Consider the following 22,154-nt stretch of genomic DNA (forward strand, 5'->3'; position numbering starts at 1 on the left):
CGCCACCTGAATACCCCCTTTGCTCCTGCATGATCACTATGGCCACTAGAGGTTGCCACCTAACAATAAATGTAAATATGGGTTGTAGTAAACTGCTTGTTCAGATGACCTATATGGACTATTTTTTGAAGGAGGGCAGTCTGAAGCCATCACAGTGACGGAGTGCATGGATAGAAAACAAGGAGCACCCACCAGGGCTGAAAAATGATGCCAACAGGGAAGTGTTAAAAACTGCAAAACTGCAGTCCACTTGAGACTGGCTCCAAGAGCAAGTTAATCTCCATAGGCCCCCATGTTAACATGTCCAACCTCACAGCAGAAATAAACATGTTTACACCCTGGTACAAAAAACTGTTTTGGTCTTTATAGCTAATTTCAACATTCATGAAAACTGTACCAATGCGTTCTCATCCCAGTTCATCAACGCACTAGTTACCCTTCTATGTCAGTTTTAGACATTCTAGGACAGCATGTCATGTTGCATGCATTGTGTCTTTCAAAATCCATTTTTACAGGAAATGTACAGTTTCTGAACACAGTCTTCAAAATAAACTTTTCAAGGTTTATTTCCTTAGGTATTGGCAATTAAAGCACATAGTTAGGTTTAGAAAAAAACATCATGGCTTGGCTTAATATAAGTACGATTGTTATTAACGTCATTCAAGGTCATGTGACATACGTCATGTAACATATGTCACTACTGCAGCATGCCACACTATCAAAATAACTTCATTTAATTTTGGTTTCACACCGGAAACGAACAGAAGATGACAATTCGTTTGTATCTTGCTGGCATTACCAGTTGCCGCCACCCTGTTTGTATCATACCGTCTTGAAATCTGATGCTTAGATCACTGACGAAGCGGTGATATCTGACGAGTTTGGAGTGAGAACTGGCTGACTGTATGGGGTGAATTTTTATATAACTCACCCTTTTACATTTTATTAAAGCCTAAGGCATAAGCAAGCATAATTAGGGGTGGGGCCACTTTGAGTGACGTGGATCACTGTGGGTGATGTCACAGTGGGTACAGTGGGTACATACATTTTATTGTACAGTCTATGGGATAAACCGTAGTCCTGATGCTGTCAGTGGCAGGTGCTGTTTTGCAGCCATCTCTTGGTGCCAACTGTTATTTCCAGCCTCTTAACCCTGACCTCTCAATGTCAACAACTACAAACAAATTCTCAACCTGTGACAAACACAGCATTGCAGTTAAAGCAGCTCTTACCTTTCGTGCATTTCACACAGCACTTAGAAAAATTTGAACATCCACAACTCCCACCTCCCTCCAAAGTCCCATCCCCCTCCTCCTGCAACTACATCTCCCTCCAAAGGCCTACTCCCCCCTCCTCCATTACGTCTATGATAGATGTAGGCGTTGGCAAGGTAACATTAGATACATGGAAGAGGTTACAACCAAGACAGTCAAACGCAACCCTGGAGTTTTAAAACTCAACTGGAGTCAGTGATGACTGATGAGTTTTAGAGGGAGGGGGGGTGTCTGGGGGGATGTTACGCGAGCGGTTACATCAGTCTGAGGCCTCCAGGTGGGGAAGACAGACAGGACAGGAGAAAACTCTGACCAATCATTGCATTCAGTCTGAATGCAATGATTGGTCTGAGTTTTCTTAGAACGATATGAAAATGGTATAATTATGAGTTTTTATTTCTGGTAGAATTCATTTACATTTTAATGTGCCATCACCTTATTAATAATAGCATTTTAGCCTGAACAAAGAAAAGTGTGAAATTTCCAGAAAGGTAAGTGTTGCTTTAAATCCAAAGTAATTATTAATCATGTTGACCATGTTGATATCTTCTAATTCATAAAAAAAACATCAAATGTAATAAGATGAAGTAGGAATCAAGATCTTGGATTTCTTGTATTCTTCTTGTATCAGTTTTTCAATCTTAAGAACAACTTGGAGAGTTGATTCTCAATCTTACAAATAATAACATGGTTAAGATATCACTTCAAGTTATATCCTGATTGCCTGGTTTGGTTTGGTGTAACATTAAATTAGATAAATTAAAATGTTAACGTCATTATTTTTTCCTTTTCAAAAGTGGATTCGGCCGGACTCATTGCTAACATGACTGTAAGTGTTCCATGCTCTCACAAACACCTACATGTTTAATTTACAGTGGAGTTTCTAATGAAATGATGACCTGCATGCAGTAAAACTTACATTTAAAAGGACTTTATTGGGTTTTTTTCCCCTTGAAATGCTAAAAAATCTCACATTTTTTGCCAAATATAAGAAATGTACTATTATGAAATCGTGTTTGTGGTTATTTCAGTGTAAGAAGCCAGACCAAAAGATCAAGCCATACCTGAAGGCCAACCTGCCAAAGCGCCTCCACTTTGCAAACAGCCGTCGCATTGAAGATGTTAACGTCCTGGTTGATCCAAAATGGCTGTTTGAGAGGTATCCATGTCCGCTCTCCATCAATTTTTTATTTTTTCATTATTGTTTTTTTTATCGCAGTTATAGGCTGGAGTTTTAGACCCTTTTTGATAGCAGACACCAATGTTTACAAAATACACTGTCATGGAAAGTACCGACCACACACAAATAATGCCACAGATTAAAATCTGAGCCATAACAAGAGGCACTGCTTGACATCACAATGAAAAGACTGTGGGCTGTGAGAGGAATTCAAGCTGATTTTAGTTTTGTGGTAAATTGCCTGGGAGGTGGAAAAACTACAGTATTACGTTTAAAATTAGTTGGGTAAGACATGGAAAAAATAGATACAGGTATTAAGAGATAAATCATCCTGTAAACAGGTCATTAGTCTACTTTTCTAAGAGACTGATGATGAAGTCTCTGCAGGGCTCTACAGAGCTAATTGAAACCAGTGACTTTTATTGAACACATCCTGTCCTTTTCTCTAAATGCCCCTATCAACGCTGTTTTATTACTTCACACACTCCAACTCTGCACACTGAGCATTTAAATATTTATCAAAGACTGAGCAGATTTTTTTATGCTTAAGTTAAAAATCTGTTCTTCACAGATATCCAGGATCTCTCACATTCTGCTCTGGTGGGGCCCACGGCTATGACAACGACGTTGAGACCATGCATGTGAGCCCTGACAATTCCTTGACTATTCTGATCTATTAGCCATCAATCAACAGTAATGTCAACAAAAAAACTTCTGCTACCTTTCAGCTCAGTCGTCAGAAAGAAATGTTGGTATTGTAGATATTTGTGAACCACAGATATGTTACATTTGTTTGTTATATGTAGTGGATACATTGAAACTTTTGTCTCAACAGCGCTGTGGTTAATGTGTAGTTAGGTTTAAGCACAAAAAAGTTACATTATACAGTTACTTGTGGTAAGGAATAGATAATGTTTTGGCTTAAAATACCAGGTTTTGGGGGCACAGTCCCACCTGGAAAAGCAGAGATGTCTTGGTAAAAAACAATGGCTTTTCATGGCACTACCCCTGCAGGATTAACAGCAACAGGTACCTAAAAAATACTCACATTTGGTACGTGGAAGTCACTGGAAATAAATGGAAGAATGATAGAATGGAGTGGGATCGAATAGGATAGGATATCAATACTATTATTTTCAGAATAAGTGTAAATAAATAACAAGACAAAAAGAGCTGTCCCATTATTCCCAAACAGAATAACAGTCACAAAACTTTACGATTCTGCAGAGACAGAACAAGCATTTCGCATCAGTTGTGGGAGGCTTTACAGAGGCACACGTCTGCATTACCGCAAGGTCATTAATAAGGTCATTATATGACAGCTTCTGAGTGAATTCTGCATCGATGCTGATCACAGAAAGACTACCAGATGTGTCTGTCCCATTGTTGAATGCGGGTATGTTTTTAACGGTTTAATGAGCTTAAGTTCCAAAAATCTTCACTGAGCAGATGCAACTGATGTATAAATAACTCTATTATTAACCTGTAAGAGCAAGCACAGTGCCTGGCGAGCTTGTGTGTGTTGCAGCTGAGCTGCGTTCACTGAAACTATCAGCAACACAGCTCAAACCATGGTGCATCTCAAAGGGCCTTAACTAGGAGAGATTATGCAATATGTACAGTTATGATTGATAATGATCATACCGAGCTGTTTTGGTGCCAAATGTGGCACTGGTGCCCAATGCACAGCGCATGCTCCGCTCACCCTTAGCAGTAGTGCTGGTGACGGGTCACTAAAAAACAACCGTTTTTGTTGTTTGTTGGTCTCAAACAGTGGTCTGCAGCTTGGCAGGTGTCTCACACCATCCACTATCCCCTCCACATCCAGATGACAAAGTCAGCTCATGTACTACATACTTTAGAAATGTTGATATGATATGTAATCACAAATAAAATGTATCCATGGCTGGCAGAAATGTATAATTCCAACATTTTCTTCTAGTGACTGAGCTGTCCATCTGAAATTGAGAAAACATTTCTCTATCACTGCAATTATCTGCAGATTTCTTCCATATAGTGTTATTGCAGTTATGTTTTATAATAATTATCATTATTATTAGTAGTAGTAATTCTGTTTTGACCATCTTGACCCTTTTTTCCCAACATGGTCACCATTGCCATTGCAGCACTGAAATAAATGCCTAACACTGTTCTTCTTAACTCTTGTCTTGCAGGCAATGTTTGTCAGTTATGGACCCAAGTTCCTGTACAAAACAGAAATGGAACCCTTTTCCAATATTGAGCTGTACAATCTTATGTGTGGTGAGTTCATATGTGTGTCTTGGCAAATCACCACTTATAGTAAGCATCCAAATCAACTGCAGGCTGTGATGTGTGGTGATTTGACTTGGAGTCTAATCAGAGCTGTAAAAACCAAAAGACTGTCAAAATCAAAATAAAGCACTGATATTACCTGTAGCAGTCAGGTGAATGTGCAGAGACATTTGCTGGTGATAAATAATGAATCACAGTGACTATTTAGTCTCCCTTAGTTGTTATTATCAAACGTAAACCTTTTGTTATGAATCGCTTGGGAGCAGATGGTGCTTGACACTGAGCTGCTGAGATTTTACGAAGCTCAGTTGTCAGAATATGGACATTGTGGAAAGAATGATGAACTAAAAAAATGCACCGTTACTAAAAAAGCCCCTGTTTGCTCCTGCTTTACCACACAACAACACCACAGCTAGCAAAAGAAACAACACACTAAATGTTTACTGAGATACATGACTCATGTCATGCAAGATTTCAGCCTATAGATTCATTCATTTTCAAAGCTCAAATGAAATGCTTTGAAAAGAAGCTTAAATCTAAACTACACACACTGTCGTGACCAAACACATAGTGGTATGCTCCACAAAACTAAACAGCTTCATGTGTTTCATGCAGACGTGATGCAGATCTCTCCTGCTGAAAACAACGGGACCCATGGCAGTATGAACCACATCCTGAGGCAGCCCTACTACACACCAGCGCCCCCTGCAGAACAGAGCAGGCCAGTTCAGTGTCCGTTGATCAGCCTCAAACCTGCAGACGCCCTGGGATGCTCCTGTCCTGCCCTGGTGAGTATTGTCAGGCTTACGTATTGCAGAGCAGAGTTAAGATTTTGTTAATAAGAAAATGATCATTAATCCAACATATAGACTGTGTAAAATAATCAATGTATCCCCTGTAACTTCATGTGTTTGTGGACTTTATGAACTGCCAGCAGTTTAGCCTTTTGGCTATCAGCCAACTTGGATTTTTGGAGCAAAAAGTGACCATTTTTGGACATGAGGGTGGACCTAACCATATCTCTAGCTGCTAGCTTGGTTAGAACAGTACATTTCCAGCTATAGTCAACAGTGATAATGTTAATTTTCACTGGTGAAAATCAGGCTTAAAACCATTGTAACAAAATGTTCTTATTGAAAAAACTGAACACGAACAACTCCGAGAGGCCCAAACACACCAAAATGACATCAAACTAATGGCAACAAAAGCCAACTGTGAACACTACAGCCAACGGATGATTTATTTCACCAGAGAGGGCCCTGCCATTCAACATGCCGAATCAGCTAAAAGACAAAGGCCAACAAGGGCCTTTGAGACAGCCTCAAGTGGACATAAGAGGAACTGCAGTTTTTGGCACTTAGAGTAATGTTGACTTCATTCTTCAGCCCAAGAGATTGCTGCTTGATCCGACATAATTTTTAAAAGATTTAAAAGATAATGAAAGACTACTTTCATAATCTGAATAGGGAAACAGAGAAGAAACAGTGAAGACACATGACTGGGCTGGATTGGCCATAGGGCATGCCGGGCAATGCCTGGTGGACCGTTGGCATATTTTGGGCCGGCACAATCGTAATTTACTTAATGTAATTATGTAGATATTTTTTAACGGCTGTGCCGGCCTTTAAAGAATGGAAAATGGCCTATTAGTAGCTTGGTTCCAGACCATAGACCCCGTCCACTCAACTGAGTAGGCTTGCATCTCTGGTCTGGCATACTTCAATGAATATGGGATTTATCTCGTCCAAACGATGGACGGACCAATGAACGCCGGGGGTCTAGTGATTAGCCAATCAGCGCCACGCTGATGTCAAGCTGTATGCCGGTGGGTAACTGGTGAGGAGTGGAGTGGCTCAAATTTCAACTGAACTTTAGGCCACTTATCCTGTTCTGCCTTGTTGGAAAGTTCTTGGCACAGAGGGAAAAATCCCTTAGCAAACAGGTTGTGTATCCATAATAAAAAGCTTTTACCAATAAGTACTGCTTTTGGCCCAACACAGTGTTTTCATATATCACAATGCATGCTTAGTAGAAATGTTTTGTTTAAAAAATAAAAATAAAATAAACTGCTCGCATTTAATTCATGACACTTAAAGGGATAGTGCACCCAAAAATGAAAATTCAGCCATTATCCACTCACCCATATGCCGACGGAGGCCCTGGTGAAGTTTTAGAGTCCTCACATCCCTTGCGGATATCGGCGGGGGGAGCGGCTAGCACACCTAATGGCAGACAGCGCCCCAGACTAACGTCCAAGAACACAAAATTGAATCCACAAAGTATCTCCAGCATGCTCATCCGTAGTGATGTAAGTGTGCTGCAGTCGCGACATAAAAAGTTGTTTGGAAAAACGTCATACAAACTCTGTTTTAAGCCTCACTGTAGCCTGTAGCTCTGGCTGTTTCTCTGTGCTCCGCGCTCACGCGTGTGCGCTTGCGCGCAACCAGCGAAAGCATGAGTGAAAAATTGAATTTCCCCTCAGGGATTAATAAAGTATGTAAAATTTAAAAAAAAAAAAATTAAAAATTAAAATGAGCTTTGCTCACCTGTGTTTACATCACATGACACGTGCACCGCAGGGGGAGACAACAGTAACCACAGAGCTAAAAGGTCATTTGCACTACGGTCTTTTAGCAAAGGACAGCCCAACATGTCTGAAGACTTTGAAATTGAGGAGGAACAGCATTTCTTTGTTGAGCCGTATTTGTTTGAGGCCGAGTATACAGACACAAAACTCAGGCTACTGGACGAAGCAGCCGCTTCATGAGCCTAACCCTCAGCCAGCCACAGAATACTGGAGTCGAGCACTGGAAACCTGGTCGTGTAGTTGTTTCAAATGCAAAGCAATGCCAACGGATGAGGAAAGTCTTTGCTGCTTAGACTGGGAATTGGTGATGTCTGCACTTGAGAATCTGGACATCAGTACTGACGAGACTGCTGCTTTTCAGAGACTGTGCATCACCGATCACCCTGAGTGCAGGCACATGTGAGCGCAGAACACAGAGAAGCAGTCAGAGCTACAGGCTACAGTGAGGCTAAAAACAGAGTTCATATGACGTTTTTCCAAACAACTTTTAATGTCGGGGCTGCAGCACACTTGGATCACAACAGATGAGCAGTATGGAGATACTTTGTGGATTCAATTTTGTGTTCTTGGACGTTAGTCTGGGGTGCCGTCTGCCATTAGGTGTGCTAGCCGCTCCACCCGCCGATCTCGGCAAGGGATGTGAGGACTCTAAAACTTCACCAGGGCCTCCATCAGCATATGGGTGAGTAGATAATGGCTGAATTTTCATTTTTGGGTGTATTATCCCTTTAGTTGATCACGGTTCAGACATAACTTAGGAAACATTAAAGCAGAGATACAACACCAGTGAAATAGCTTCCTCAACAATTCACAACTGAAAAACTGTTTAAAAGAATCAGCACATCAAACAACAATCTGCAACCATCAACACTGCTTGATCAAAACTAAAACTCAGATATTTTTTTCAAAAATTTACAAACCTCTCACAACTGGCCCAAGATTGGGAAAAGATCCTGCTGTCATCACTGATATTAGGGTGCTTTCAGACCTAAAGTTGTCTTGCATTGGTCCGAATCAGGGACTGATTTTGTAACAAAGTTGCATAACTGCATAGAGTCATATCAGCATTTACAAGCAGACCAGATAAAATGCCTTGTGAGAGAATGCTGCTCTTGATTGGTCAGAATGTCCATGCGGGAAAAATCCAGTAAGAAAATAAAACGTTGAAGAAGAGTACACTTGCAAGATAATTGCAACATTTTCTAATGTCACAATGGAGGGACAACTACCAACTATGTGGGTTGATTTTAGCGCTGGTCATCGTGTACTATATTACTTGCACTGTTCATTTTAGGCAAACCCTACAGTTTGAAAACAATGTTTTGATTCATTGGATGGGCTGAATGTGCATATTGAGGCGGAGGAGGAGGCGCACATTAATAATCCTCCAGGACTGTAACATGCTCATGTTTAACCCAAACAATGCGTTATGTGACTGCAGTTGGTTCAGATAGCGGTTGGAACACATTCTCACCACAAATGAACTGCACCAGAGCTCGTTAGTAACCGGACAAAGACCACCTCTTCAAAAAGGTCTTGTTCCGGTTGTTTTAGTGCACACCTGAGTGCGATTGCTGTGTTCACACCTGCACTTAGGGAGAGGACTGTACTGTACTGGCTGCTATTTAACTCCTAGCTGGCCAGCATCGCAAATCGCTTCAACCAGGGACCAGGTAGCGAGTGTTGGTCGGCTGACATCCTTGTTGCCATTCTATAGCAGCCCTCGCACAGTGATACCCCCCCCCCCCCCCCCCCCCTTCTGTTCTCTTCTCATGGAGGCAGCTAAGTGAACACTGAACTTTGTCTCCCATTCAATTTGAGCTCCAACCAACTGCATCATTTCTATACGGTATCGTTTATTCTAGAATCGTGACTGTTTACATGTGCATATTGGTATAATTCCACTGTATCTGCTGTTGTTTGTACTGATACTGTATATATTGGTATAATTTACTGTGAGCTGTTTGTAGTGGTACTGTGCATTCTGGTATAATTATTTGCATTACTATTGGTTTTTTTCTTCAGATAAATCTGATAATTGTTGCTCGGTCTCTTTACTCATTTATTTAGTATAGTGTTCACACACCTCCTCATTCTACATATATATAGAGCTATACTGGTGGCTTTACAGCCTATATTTTATTTAATATAGAGAGTCTAACAGAGTTATATTATTGAATATCTCTGATATCTGTCAGTTTGGTCGATGAGACAGTGCCACGCAACACCACTGATGCTAGGTGGCGCCAAGCTAAAAAAGAAACTCATCCAACAACTGCATGTAGAGCGGACATGCCTTTATCAGCAGCCAGCCAGACACTACAGAGGTTTGTTCTGGTTTATCTGCCAAAAGAACCCAATCTTTTTTTTAAAAAAAAGTGCAGCTGTTTCAGGATGCTTCTGTCACTGTATCACATATTACACATTTTTTCTTGACATCTGTTGTGTCACAAAAATGCAATTTTTAATTTAACAATTTGTCAATGAATTACTAAATGCATGTTGCTGACATATTTGTAAAAAATGAAGCAGCTACTGTTGAGCTCTTGGATCATCTGAAACTGAGTTGCTTGATAGCTGTATTTTGCTAGCTGCTAGCTGTATTTTCTTCATATTGGAAAGCACTTTGTGCTTTTGGGCTTAAAAAAGGTGCTCTTCAAATAAAGTAATTATTTAAAGCTATATTTGGTAATCCTGTTCAGAAACACTTTTTGTTATACTGGGTGAAATGGTCCTTCCATCCTGAGAGCAGTCAATACATAAAGGGTCTCATTCATGAAATGTGAGCAGAAGGAATTTGTGTGTAAGCTGTTCGCAGATGGAAATTTACATGTGTGTCATTCATCAATATTTTAGTAGCTCCGATCTTTTCGTAGCTACTAAGAAAATCTACTCCTGCTCCTGACCACTCGTAGTGCTTGTGTAAATTTAGTAAAGCACATAAATATTGATTGTCACTATTGGAAAACAATTTTAATTCGTATTGCGCTCTGTTATGTACAGAATACACAGATGCCTTTGAAACACGTAATCTAAACATGACAGAATATTAAAAATATAACATATTTAGTTAAATTAGTTGGCAATTAGCAGGTTTAAGATCCAGATTAGGTTCATGATTGTGAATTATTTATGTAAATCGACTCAATAGATTACACGTTCTTTCTGTTGAATGATGATAATAAAAATATCCGTAAGGACAGCCGGATCACAGCCTCTTCGGCCTCGGTGCCTGGGTTCAGCAGGGGCAGCAGGAGCAGCAGGTGGTGGAGCCACGAAGGAGCACGCACCAATTATTTGAGACAACACTTTTTTTTGTGGCTTTTTGATCATTTGAATGAATAAATCTGATTTGAAAAATGTTTAGTTTACGTTGGCTGCAGACTGAATTATTTGGAGCTGTACAACACAGAGCTTTAGGCTATTAAGATTCAAATAATTTGAAGACAATGCATACAGACTGCTGTAGGCTATATGTTATCCGTATCATTTGTTAAAATAAATGTTAAATAGCTCTACATTCCGACAGCCATCACTGATTTAGAGTTTATCCATTACGCACAAAACATCTCTGGCTTCCCGTTCCCACTTCATTCAAAACCCCACAAATGAATCTTCTGTTTGTTTGGTGACCGCTGTACTTTTTGTGTGTGTGCTTATGCGTTTCTTTGCCTCCAGTTTCATATCAAACCATTTACACTTCACCTCTGACATGGTTCTTTGTGCTACTGAGACAACATTAACAGCATCTGTTACCTCCCTCCAGGCCTTCGCTTTGCCTGTCCCTGTCACACCACTACTAACTGAAGAAAATAAAATGTTTTTTCTTAAGTCCACTTCATCCAAAATTATTTTGATCTCCGCTTCGGAAAAATTCTTTCTTCTTTCCCTCTCTTTCTTTGTTTGCGCCATGACTGACAAGTCGACTGGATACACCTACACCTTCTTATGTGGTAGTCATTGGCTATTCATGGGCGGGGATTTATGCTAATTGCTGATTACCGGGAGCACGCTATCACTTTACGATGGATTGGCATTCATGATCATACACACGTGTTTACGATCAAATCTGAGTTTCCTGCGGCATTCCTGAATCTGGAGTAGGTTTTTAGTAGCGTAGGCTTTTATGTGCAAATCTACACACAGATTTACTCACTTTTCAGGAATGAGACCCAATGTATTCAGAAAAAGGAACGAAAAAAATCTGACCTCCTTGGCAGCTGCAGGCCTGTAAAAACTGACCAATCCCTGCCTTTCGGTGCGAGTGGAAAGAACCAATCAGATTCCTTCATGTCTCGTCCTGCCCACGCCCCCCTCTGTCCCTCCCTCCTCTCTGCGTGCACTCATCATGTGTCACCATTGCCGGAAATATTCAGCACACTCCTCAGCAGAAATACCGAGTTAGCAGGAGAATAAGTTTGCTGAACAATGGCAGAGAAAATGCAGCCAAAAGTACTACTTCCAGCGTTACTTGTAACAGCTCGCCCTGCTAAACAGGCTAAGAAAAGAAAGTCGGAGGCAGAAAAGGCTGTGACGAAAAAGGCTTTGGATAAAACGAGAGGACAAACCATAGTCAACATCGGTGCAGCTTTTGAATGGCGGAGACAACTGAGGGAGCTGAAGGGCCTGAAAAGTGATGCAGAGGTTGCTGTCTTTCTGTTAGACAGGTAATTATTTGTTTTGCTTCGGGGGGATTAGTTATTTTCATGGAATATGTAACGTTAGCCAACTTAGCTACTTTTGTAGCTCGTATTAGCCCAATGCTAACATTAGCTTCTCTGTCGGTGTACTGCAGGATGCACGTTAACTGCAATATTTTACTATTCAGCAAAACATCAGGTTAACAAACCACACTCTTACTTTCCACTTTGCTACATAAAGGACACACTATTTTCTGCAGGTCAGCAGTTGTTTTTTGTAATATTTTTAATCTAATTGATAAAGGCACTTAATGCACAGGCTTACAAATCTCTAAATCATATGTTATGTTAAACTTTATTACAGACTCAAGTCCATATTCAAGACACACAATACAAAGACAGATAACACATATTTAAAAAACACCAAACAATACATGTGCTAAAAGTGCATAAATTAATATCCATGACAAACTTTATAGTTCTAAAAAGAGGCATTTATACTGTCTCCAGCAGCATGACTGGTATCTGACAGAGCTGTACTTGATATTCGTCATACTGAAAATGTTATTTATTGTATTGTACTTTTTTCATATTTTTTTTTTTTAATCTATGGACCTATCTTGTGTCTGAAATAAAGTTATATATAATTTCATTCTCAAAGCACCAAGTCGACATATAAATCTATACATCAAGTTTCTCAAGACAGCTTGGAGAGTATTGACACGTACATTTATAAACAATTCGCTTGCACTGAGCCATCTAGGTCTCCTCAACAGAATTCGCAGAGCATCATGCTACTCGTAGTTTCTGCATACTTGCTTTCTTATAATTTGTCCACAAATGAGCTGTGTAAAAGGATGTACAGTATGCTTTGAACAGAGCCACCTTCACAGTATCTGAACATGATTGAAACTTGCGAGCAAGAGTATTTGCCTGCACATACAGCCTGCAGCACTGCCTATAGATATCTTCATCTGTCATTTTTTTTCATGATGGAAGTATAACTATCAGCAGGCAGTAGTAGATTGCTGGAGAGGATTAAATTACTGTTCTCACAAAACTTTCTCAAGTGATTAGCAAATATTGATCTATCTGTGATAACTGCATTTATGTCCCCTATGACATACACACTGGTGTTGGAGTTATCTTGTTTAAAAGAATGACTAAAAGCCTGCTTATTCAAATAATCATCCTCATTCTGATTACACTCATAGGGTATGTATACATTCAAGTTCACAAATTCTCTATTATTCTGTGTGTACCGTATTGCAATGCACCAATTGACACCAACTCTGATCACATTTATCAGCAGATGTAGCTGTTTCTGCCAGAGAATAGCTACACCCACGGGTACCCTGCCCCTGAATATTCCTGTGCTGAGGTCAGTTGTAGACTCCCCAGCTCCATGGAAGTCAGGATTTAAGGAGCTCAACTGTCCGAGGTCCTGTTTTGACAAAAATGTCTCCTGAAGACACAGTATAAGACACAGAACCTGAACAGTCATTGTTTATGGTTTTAGGAACCTGTTAAAAAAACTGTAGGCAGACCCAGACCCTTAGCTGCATCAGAAGTATTTTGACCAGACCAGCTATGGGCATCTTATGCGGCTCATAATACCGACAAACTAATGCTCCATCAGGCCACAAATCTGGGTTATACATTTCATTTACCTCCTTACATTCAGCAGAAACTCTGAATGAGCTGAATCTACGGTTTTCAGTGCCAATCTTTAGACAATTCCATTCACGCCCTAGTTTCACCTTAAGATAAACAGATAAAGTCTCTGCATGTAGGTCTGGGTCAAATCTGGTGGCAAACACATTCACTAGTTTGGTCCTTACTGTGCTGATGTTACCAGCTCCAGTCCCGACAACGGAGATGCCGTTCCTCTTTTTCAGAGGAGCGGGCAGTTTCTTGGGCTGGGTTATCAGCGTAGTTTCAGGACACTGTCTTTTTCTTACAATGTGACTCCACGTAGGAGAGCGGGTTTCTGAGACCAATCCTCCAGGACCTCCAGCAAGCTCACCACACGCGGCGTCGGGTGTCGCCGCCGGCGCCTCACTCCCAGCAACCAATCCCATGGCACCTCCCCACTGACAGCCCGGCCATCCCCTAGCGCCTGGTCAGCTGAAGCTTACAGCGCAGTCACACATCACTCAATAATAGTTCTCATGTCTTCATGAGCATTAGCCTGAAGCTGCATGGTGCATTTCATGGAGCAAACATCCGCTTGCAAGTGCTCCAATTTCGCCAGCAGGCTTGAGACATCCATGCTTGTGAACGTGACGGGTGGTACTGTAGCTCATCCAAGTACTGCAAAACAAATCTTGGCATATTCTCACCACACTCGTTCATCACTTTCAGGCAGCTCTTGATGCTGTAAGCATCCTTCTGTGGCCCTTTGTGTGACACACTGCGCTGCGTAGTGGGGCACAGCTCAAACAAATCTTTCTTAGATGCTTCAATCCATTCAGAGTCAAAGGCGTTTGCTGCCAGCATCACGATCTCATCTTGACTCATTGTCCTAATTTTCATAGTAAGAAAGTTGAGCAGTTTATCTTCAACAATCACTTTACCATCGTTTGTCTTGTAAATCTCAGCGCACAGCGTCTGCCATCTTCAAATCGCCTCATCATAGAAACGCCTTTATTCATTTTTTGATTTGTCTGGCGGCTCGGCTGTTCAGGTACTTCTGGGACGGCGCATGGACACTCACCCTCTTGCGATTGGACTTTGAACTTATCCCACAATAGTGGTACTGTGAGGTACCGTAGTACTACGGTACTCCAACAATGCTAGCGCAGATGGCAACCAATCATGCGGGACATGAGTGAAAAGAGACAGAAATGCTGTGCAGTCCCGTACAATGCGGGACGTCTGGTCACCCTACTTAGCCACTCGCAAGCAGCAGCTAGTAGGGGGCCCCATTAGGGGAGATTACAACATGTTGTCGTTGTTGCAGTGTCTAAAGGGATTCCATCATATTGTCATTGATATGGACCAATGTCAGCCGTCTCTGGGGGCCCCCTTCCAGCTCGGGGCCCTAGGCAATTGCCTAGTTTGCCTGTCCGGTTGCGACAGCCCTGTCTCAGAGACATAGCTTCCAAACATTTAATTTTCTGTATTATGGTGAATGTTTTTGCATCAGTTTATGCCTTTTCTGCATCAGTTGATGGTTTTTTATTCTGTCAAAATAAAACTTCCCTTCATCTTACATGTTTTTATCACATGCTGAAAGTATTGAGGGGGACATGTCACCTGTGTCCCCCAAAAATCTACACCTATACTGAAATGTATTTTACCACATTTAAATATGTAAATGTGTACTATGCTAGAACAAAAAACAAAAAAAACATTAACCACTTATTTAACATTTTATGTTTTGGTTTGTTTTCTTGTTCTCTGTTTTTAGAGTGATAATACTGTCAACAGCCGTCTGAATCTGACAGCAGCAGAAGGTGAGCAGGCTCACAGGCCTTTAAACAAAGTCTGTACCTTAAATTTGAGTTTTTATTTTATTGATTTTTGGACTCTAGGTCAGTTCCTTAAAATCTTGCCATTATTTTTTTTTTAAATTTTTACATTTAATATCAAAACTGAATGCACTTTAAAGAAACTGCTTGCACTGTTCTGTCTCATATGTGTGTCCTTTTACAAATTTCTCCACATTACTGAATTGACTTCTTGATACTTGCATTCGTATTGATGAAGCAAAAATCAGTGTCTGAAGCTGGGTGAGATGGCTCCAGACCTTGGCTTCAACGCCTTTGATTGGACTGGCCTTTACTCAAAAAATATCTTAGAATCAAAAGGATAGTACTCAGAAAATCACTGAAGACACTTAGAATCAGGTGCAACCGAGTTTAATGTGTTCACAAGCAGCAACACATACAATTCATGAGTCAAGCTCCGGAACAAGACTGAAGATTCACTCTCTGCGCTCTCCCTTTTACGCAGGTGGAGGTTCTACTGAATCTCCACCTTTTTTCCTTAATCCTTCCCACATGAGCCAGAACATAATGGTGTACTCTTTTGGCACATTTGGACATGATCTCACCATTGATGAGTAATCTCTCGAGCCACCTGGGTATGACCGTGCGGTGCCAGCCTGGACTCAAATTTCCCCACCATTATGTCCGAGCAAAGTCTTACCTAATTTTTTAAAAACTTTTAATCTCAGTGGCTTTCATGCAATACATGACCAGATGTATGTGTGGATGAGTACAATACATGGCTAGATGTGTAAATGAGTACGCTGATTCAACATATATTCCATACCTAATCAGTCTATGTTGGTGAATACTTACTGATTGCCATTTAATCACTGTTTGCAGTTAAGGCTCATTTTACACTAGGGTATCCCTGCTGATCCCTAGCATTGTCAAAATTCCACCGACTGAACTTTTGATCTTTCAGTGTCCACAGCAGACAAGAAGCACATGCTGTTTGGCCGCCCACGAATGCTGCAGCCTGACCGGAGTTACTGTATCCTACATCAGGAGGGCTTCATCAGCGCCTACAGCCACGATGCCCTGATGCCTCTGTGGAGCTCCTTCACTATTGATAAGCCTGTAAGTTTGTCAATGGTGAAAAAACAAATAATAATTATGCATGATTTTAATACTAAAACCAAAAAGACACACGGTAATATATAATTGGGTTTTTTTCAAGGATGACTTGTGCAAAATTTCAAGTTCCAATTTCTGATCACTGATTCATAGCAGTTTAATTTCAGGCTGTTAGTATAACGCCACCTATTGGTACATGAACCATAACATTTTGCAGGTGCGCTCATGTATGTTTGCATATATAATCTAAATTTGGTTGCAGTTGCACAATGAATTCAAGAGTTCTGGCAAGGAGTGTGCCATATCATCTCGTTCATGATAATACCGGTGTTTTAATATCATATGAAAAAATCATATCTTGATGCACACAATATTTCGATTTGTTGACATATGATGTCATACTTACCAACAGCAACAAGCATGGCGACTCTGTGGTGGTTCCAAAAACAGGAGCAGCTTCAGTGGAGTGGAATAAACTGTGGTGTCGTTAGGCCTGGGTGTCCTCAATGTTTTTTGAACAGCGCCGGACTTCTCAGACTCTTAAGCAACTTACCATGAGTTGCCTTCTCTGCAGAGAGAACTCATTCAGTGGCTCCTCTGGCAGCAGCACAGCATTTCTCCCTCTCCTATCTCACCGCGCTCACACAGAAGTTGGTGTTGTCAAGTGATTTGTCATAAACATTTTGTAATGTACTTTTGGTATTGCAGCTTGACAAAAAAACTACATATATGTGAATGTGAGGCAGTTATGGTAGCGTAACAGTCTGTCACAGGTTACAGCATAATGATGAGAGGAGAAATGGCAGAGCATAAAGGTCCAGGTGGGAAAAAACCTCAATCATTTTGCTGAAAGAGAAGGAAATCGCCTGCTGATTCATTTACATAGATCCCAGGGTAATTTTTTTTTACTTGTGAGCTGTTTAAATGTGCAGTTTATAGTAAATTCTAATCTGTAGTGGATTAATGTTACGCAGATAGATTTTGTTTCATACAGTTTTCAATGATGACTTCTCTGATAAAAGCTATTTCCAGTGAAACAGTTTACAATCCAAAGACCACAGCTGCCCCACAGTTTAACCAGAGTTACTTTATCTCAAAACTGGATTAATGTTACGCAGATAGATTTTGTTTCATACAGTTTTCAATGATGACTTCTCTGATAAAAGTTATTTCCAGTAAAACAGTTTACAATCCAAAGACCACAGTTTACAATCCAAAGACCACAGCTGCCCCACAGTTTGGTCAGAGTTACTTTACTCAAAACTGAAGCATATACAAACAAAATTTATTAAATTTAAATTTAAATTTAAAATATTATTTATTAATAAAAATATGTTGTTTTAATGGTATTGAGTTTAAGGGCGTCTAATAACATCTGAAGCTGATTACTGTATTTAAACTAAAGCTTAGGTTTTTCCATTCTTCTAGATGAACTTGGACCCACTGCCACCGGCGACGCCAAACTGTTTGAGGGCTGATATCAGACTCCCAGCATCCCAGAGTCCCAGATGTGACCAGTACAACACTGCAAGGAACCTGACCCATGCCTTCCTGTACTCACCCAGTAAGCATCAGCACCCACCTGATACCAAACTAATGGAGAGCTTCACACAGCCCAGAGTCAGTCGCGCCCTCATGCTTCATGTACACAATCACACAGGCACACACATTTATTGATACACAGTTCCTCTGTCTCTCTATCACTCCTTCACACACACTTCCACAGGATTTCAGCCCATCCACCCCTATTTTATTATCACACAAACATGTGTGAGATGATGTGGGAATTTGCCATCATGTCTTGGAAATCTGCTGTTATAGGAGCCTGCCGGTGTTTCATAACCAGATGTTTCCCCTTCAGGCTGATCATGTCAAAAAAGACCTGATTTATTCTTCTTTTTCAGAAATGTTTTTGTGAATTCCTGTGAGATGGTACATCACTGACATGTGAAATTTTCACCAGTGATTGGAAGTTGTGTGCAAATGCTGCTCAAGAAATATAATGCAGATCAACCTGATGATGGTGCTGAAATCAAGGACCAAAAATTCAGTTTCAGCTCTACAAAAAAGCCTAAAGAACCAGTCTGCTGACTAGATTGTCCGCCATTTAGTATTTTTTGGAAAAACACAGTTTTGATGCATCTCCAACTATTGCTCAGATTTGTCCCAGATTTTCTCTGGATCATTATTAGACCAAGCTTATCAAAAGTTACCAAAAGCTTGTTGATATCTTGTTGTGCTCAGCTGATGACTAGATGGAGACATCACAGATGTGTGGGATATGTTCTGAATGTGCAGACAGTTTTGAACATGAGCAGAAATCTTGCTCGGGGTTTATGAATTATGTGATGTGAATAGGTACTATGTGTGCATTTAAAGAGGTTACTTCCCCAAGCAAAAGACACAAAAGAGGAGGTAAAAGTAAATAATGCCTATATGTGTGTGTTGACTCAGCAGAGATAACATAAAATGAGAAAAGCTGCTCTACAGGAAAATAAAAATGTAAAGCCAATACAGAATATCTGAAAGCCTGACTGCATTATATTCCATTTTTAAAGTCTGGGTAAAGCAAAAATAAATATGTGTAATTAGTTTGTCACACCACAGACAAATGTGTTATCAAGCACCCAGCCAAATTTGATTAATCAAAAAATTGCCAAGTGCATAAAATTACATTTCAAAATCATGAAAAAATAGATAGTGTTGACATTTCACTAAGCTCCGCCCCTTTGTGATGGTCCAACAACCTGTGGAGTAACCATGGAGCCCACACTGTAACTAACTGCACTCCCCGAAGAAATATTATTATATTTTTGGAAAAATGAAACAGTAATTCCAGAGAGAAACAGACAGAGGGGTCTACAAAATGTGCTTGAAGAATATATCCAGGATGTCAAACTGACTGAGCAGCAAAAACAGGTTAAAAAGACAAAGATAGTTAGAAGCTAAAGCCGAACTACAGGCTACAGATCCCAGTGTAAAAGTGAACCATCACATCGCAACAGAAGACAATGAATATAAAGGGAAACTTCATGGATATTGAACCAGCTGTGTGGCATCACAGTGTGTGCAGATGAACAGTGTTTGGCTTCGCCCCTGTGCCACTGCCAGCACCCGGACAATTTTCATCTGCGTACAATGTGATGACACAGCTGGTTGAATATCAGCAAAGTTTCCCTGCTTCCCTTCACTGGTTCCTGTACAGCAGGGTAGGGTAGGTTTTTTTTTTTTTTTTTTGTTATGATCATTAAAAAGCAAAAGCAGCCTGTGTATCTTCAGTAGCTGGCCAGCTAACGGGTTCGATTTTGGTTTTGGAGCAGGGAGGAAATGTGTACCTTTTTCCAACCTCTCCAAGTAACAAGTATCACTTGCCCCAAGGTTTCAGGCACAACATTTATCTCCAAATCCACAAAACCAACCTGAAAATGAAGGAGATCTGAAACGATTGCATTAGAGTTAATGGAGCACAGCTGTGTTGTTGTTGGACCCTGGTCTGAGCTACTACTCAAATGTGGAGTTACACCACATGTTAGTACTATATAGTTCCCAGTCTTTTCGGGTGTTTTCAACAAGTGTTTTCTAACATGTATAATATGTTTAGATGTAAATCTCAGATTTTACTTTACCCCTACCATGGTGCCTAAATTTTGTGTTTACATAAATAAAGACATTTCCCCCATAAATGGGTGCTTAAATCTTCACGAATGCAGGAAATGAAGTGTTTAATGCTCAAAATTTTCTGGGGGATGACCTTCAGACCCCCCAATTAATGGGTCTCATTCATGAAATGTTAGTAAATCTGTGAGTAGATCTGTACATAAAAAACCTTGGTACTAAAAACCTACTCTGGATTTATGAATGCAGTGGAAAACTCAGATATGATCGTGGCACGTGTGTATGTTTATGAATGCCAATCAACTGTATATTGACAGCGCACATCCCACCCATTAATAGCCAGAGACCACCATATAAAAAATGTAAAAAATGTATTATATAAGGAGTAGATCATTACTATGGAGCGGTGCATCCTGTGGACCTGCAAACATGGAGCAAGCAAAGTAAGAGAGAGAGAGAAAAACTTTTCTGACTCAGAGACTGAAGTTATTTTAGGTGAAGTGGGGTTGAGAAAAACATTTAATTTTCTTCTATTAGTTGTGGTGTGACAGGGACAGGTGAACCAAAGGCCTGGAAGGAGGTAACAGGTGCTTGTGTAGATTTTGTTAGTACCTAAGAAAAGCATAACATATTGATGAATGCCGAAATACATGTAAATTTCCCTCTGTGAACAGTTTACACGCAAATTTGTTCTGCTCACGTTTCATGAATGAGACCCTATGTGTGTCCCTACCAATTTTCAAATGAAACTATGCCCTTGGGACTCAGAGATCTGAAATGAAAGAAGAGTGAGTGTGTGTCAGAGAAAATCAAGCTAACGAGAATGAATGACTCAAAGTTGGCTGGAGTTGCAACCCTTTATTTAAACGAAAACACCTCAAGGTTTCTGTTCTCTACAAATGTGTGGGATATCTCTTCTCCATATCTTGCAGTTTGACCTCAGTCTGCACATGGGAAACTTTGCGAGGGCGTAGTCAATGAAGTGGCTTGACTGAAGAATCAAAAACAACTCCCTTGAGCTCTGCAGGAAATCTGTCTTACTCCCTCATTTTCACTTATCACACTTGTTGCAGTAACCATGTTGCTTAGGAGGGAAGTGTTGGTTTCTGCAGAACTGAGGCAGTTTTAGTATTTTCTCTTTCTTGTTCTCACAATGCAGCAGGTCAGACTGACTTAACATACCAAAATTAGCTTTTTTTTTAAACATAAATTATAAATTTAAAAAACATATAAAACATTGTCTCTTAGAAGCCTTTAGCCTGTAATTTTAAAAGAGAATGAACTATGATACTTAAAGGCCTAAACAATGGTATACAGTTACTTTGCAAAATGTCAAGGCTGAAACACTTTTTGGGGGGATAGAAAGCTGAAGATTATATAGATGTCAATGCAATTCAGACAGTCTTTTCATAGAACTTGGATGTCTATGCAGTAGAAAGATGCAAATACTTTTGACATTGGTGCTACAGAATCAGAAAAAAAGCAGAGAAGAAGAACTGTGTAATTCATTTTTCCTAAAACCTACAACTACCAGAATGCACTGTGCTGCACTGGACCAATAAACACCCCTGCCGGTGGGAGATGTAATATAAACTCTTCCGTTTGACATAAAGGCGGCCAGCTGTAACTAAATGATTTTGTATTACTGTAAAACAGTGAGCTCAAACTTGTTCCTGAAAACATTTGAGGCAAGATTGACGCAACGCAGTAACAGAGTCTTGGTTTATATTTGATCATATATTTGCTTAGTTTAACCGTTTGAGCCTATGTATTTTACTGTGCAAGAAAAAGTATGGCACCCACATCCTGCTCATAAACTCTCAATATTACAGCAAAACACAGAACTAAAGTATGTTTCTGCAAACATTTTAGCCAAGATATAGGCAGGCAGTAACATTATTTTGATTTATACAGTATGATCAGCCCTTCCTAGTTTTAGAGTTTGGTCAAAGTTTAGTCTGACCTTGAGACATAGATAGCAGGCAGTGGGTCTGTCTCTTGATCTACTCTATACTC

The 22,154-nt window shown here is 40.3% G+C and overlaps 1 protein-coding gene across 1 annotated transcript in view; it reads left to right on the top strand.

The window, feature by feature from the left end:
- LOC117263020 (venom phosphodiesterase CdcPDE) overlaps positions 1 to 22,154 on the top strand; it is a 90,114-nt gene that overhangs the window by 52,271 nt on the left and 15,689 nt on the right. The window contains exons 14-21 of the mRNA XM_078176048.1: positions 2,072 to 2,103; positions 2,306 to 2,433; positions 3,026 to 3,095; positions 4,629 to 4,716; positions 5,344 to 5,516; positions 15,368 to 15,413; positions 16,372 to 16,526; positions 17,952 to 18,087. Coding sequence (XP_078032174.1) covers positions 2,072 to 2,103; positions 2,306 to 2,433; positions 3,026 to 3,095; positions 4,629 to 4,716; positions 5,344 to 5,516; positions 15,368 to 15,413; positions 16,372 to 16,526; positions 17,952 to 18,087 — 828 coding nt within the window. The remainder of the gene's footprint in view (positions 1 to 2,071; positions 2,104 to 2,305; positions 2,434 to 3,025; positions 3,096 to 4,628; positions 4,717 to 5,343; positions 5,517 to 15,367; positions 15,414 to 16,371; positions 16,527 to 17,951; positions 18,088 to 22,154) is intronic.

The sequence above is a fragment of the Epinephelus lanceolatus genome, chromosome 16 (assembly GCF_041903045.1).
Source record: "Epinephelus lanceolatus isolate andai-2023 chromosome 16, ASM4190304v1, whole genome shotgun sequence".
NCBI lineage: Eukaryota > Metazoa > Chordata > Actinopteri > Perciformes > Serranidae > Epinephelus > Epinephelus lanceolatus.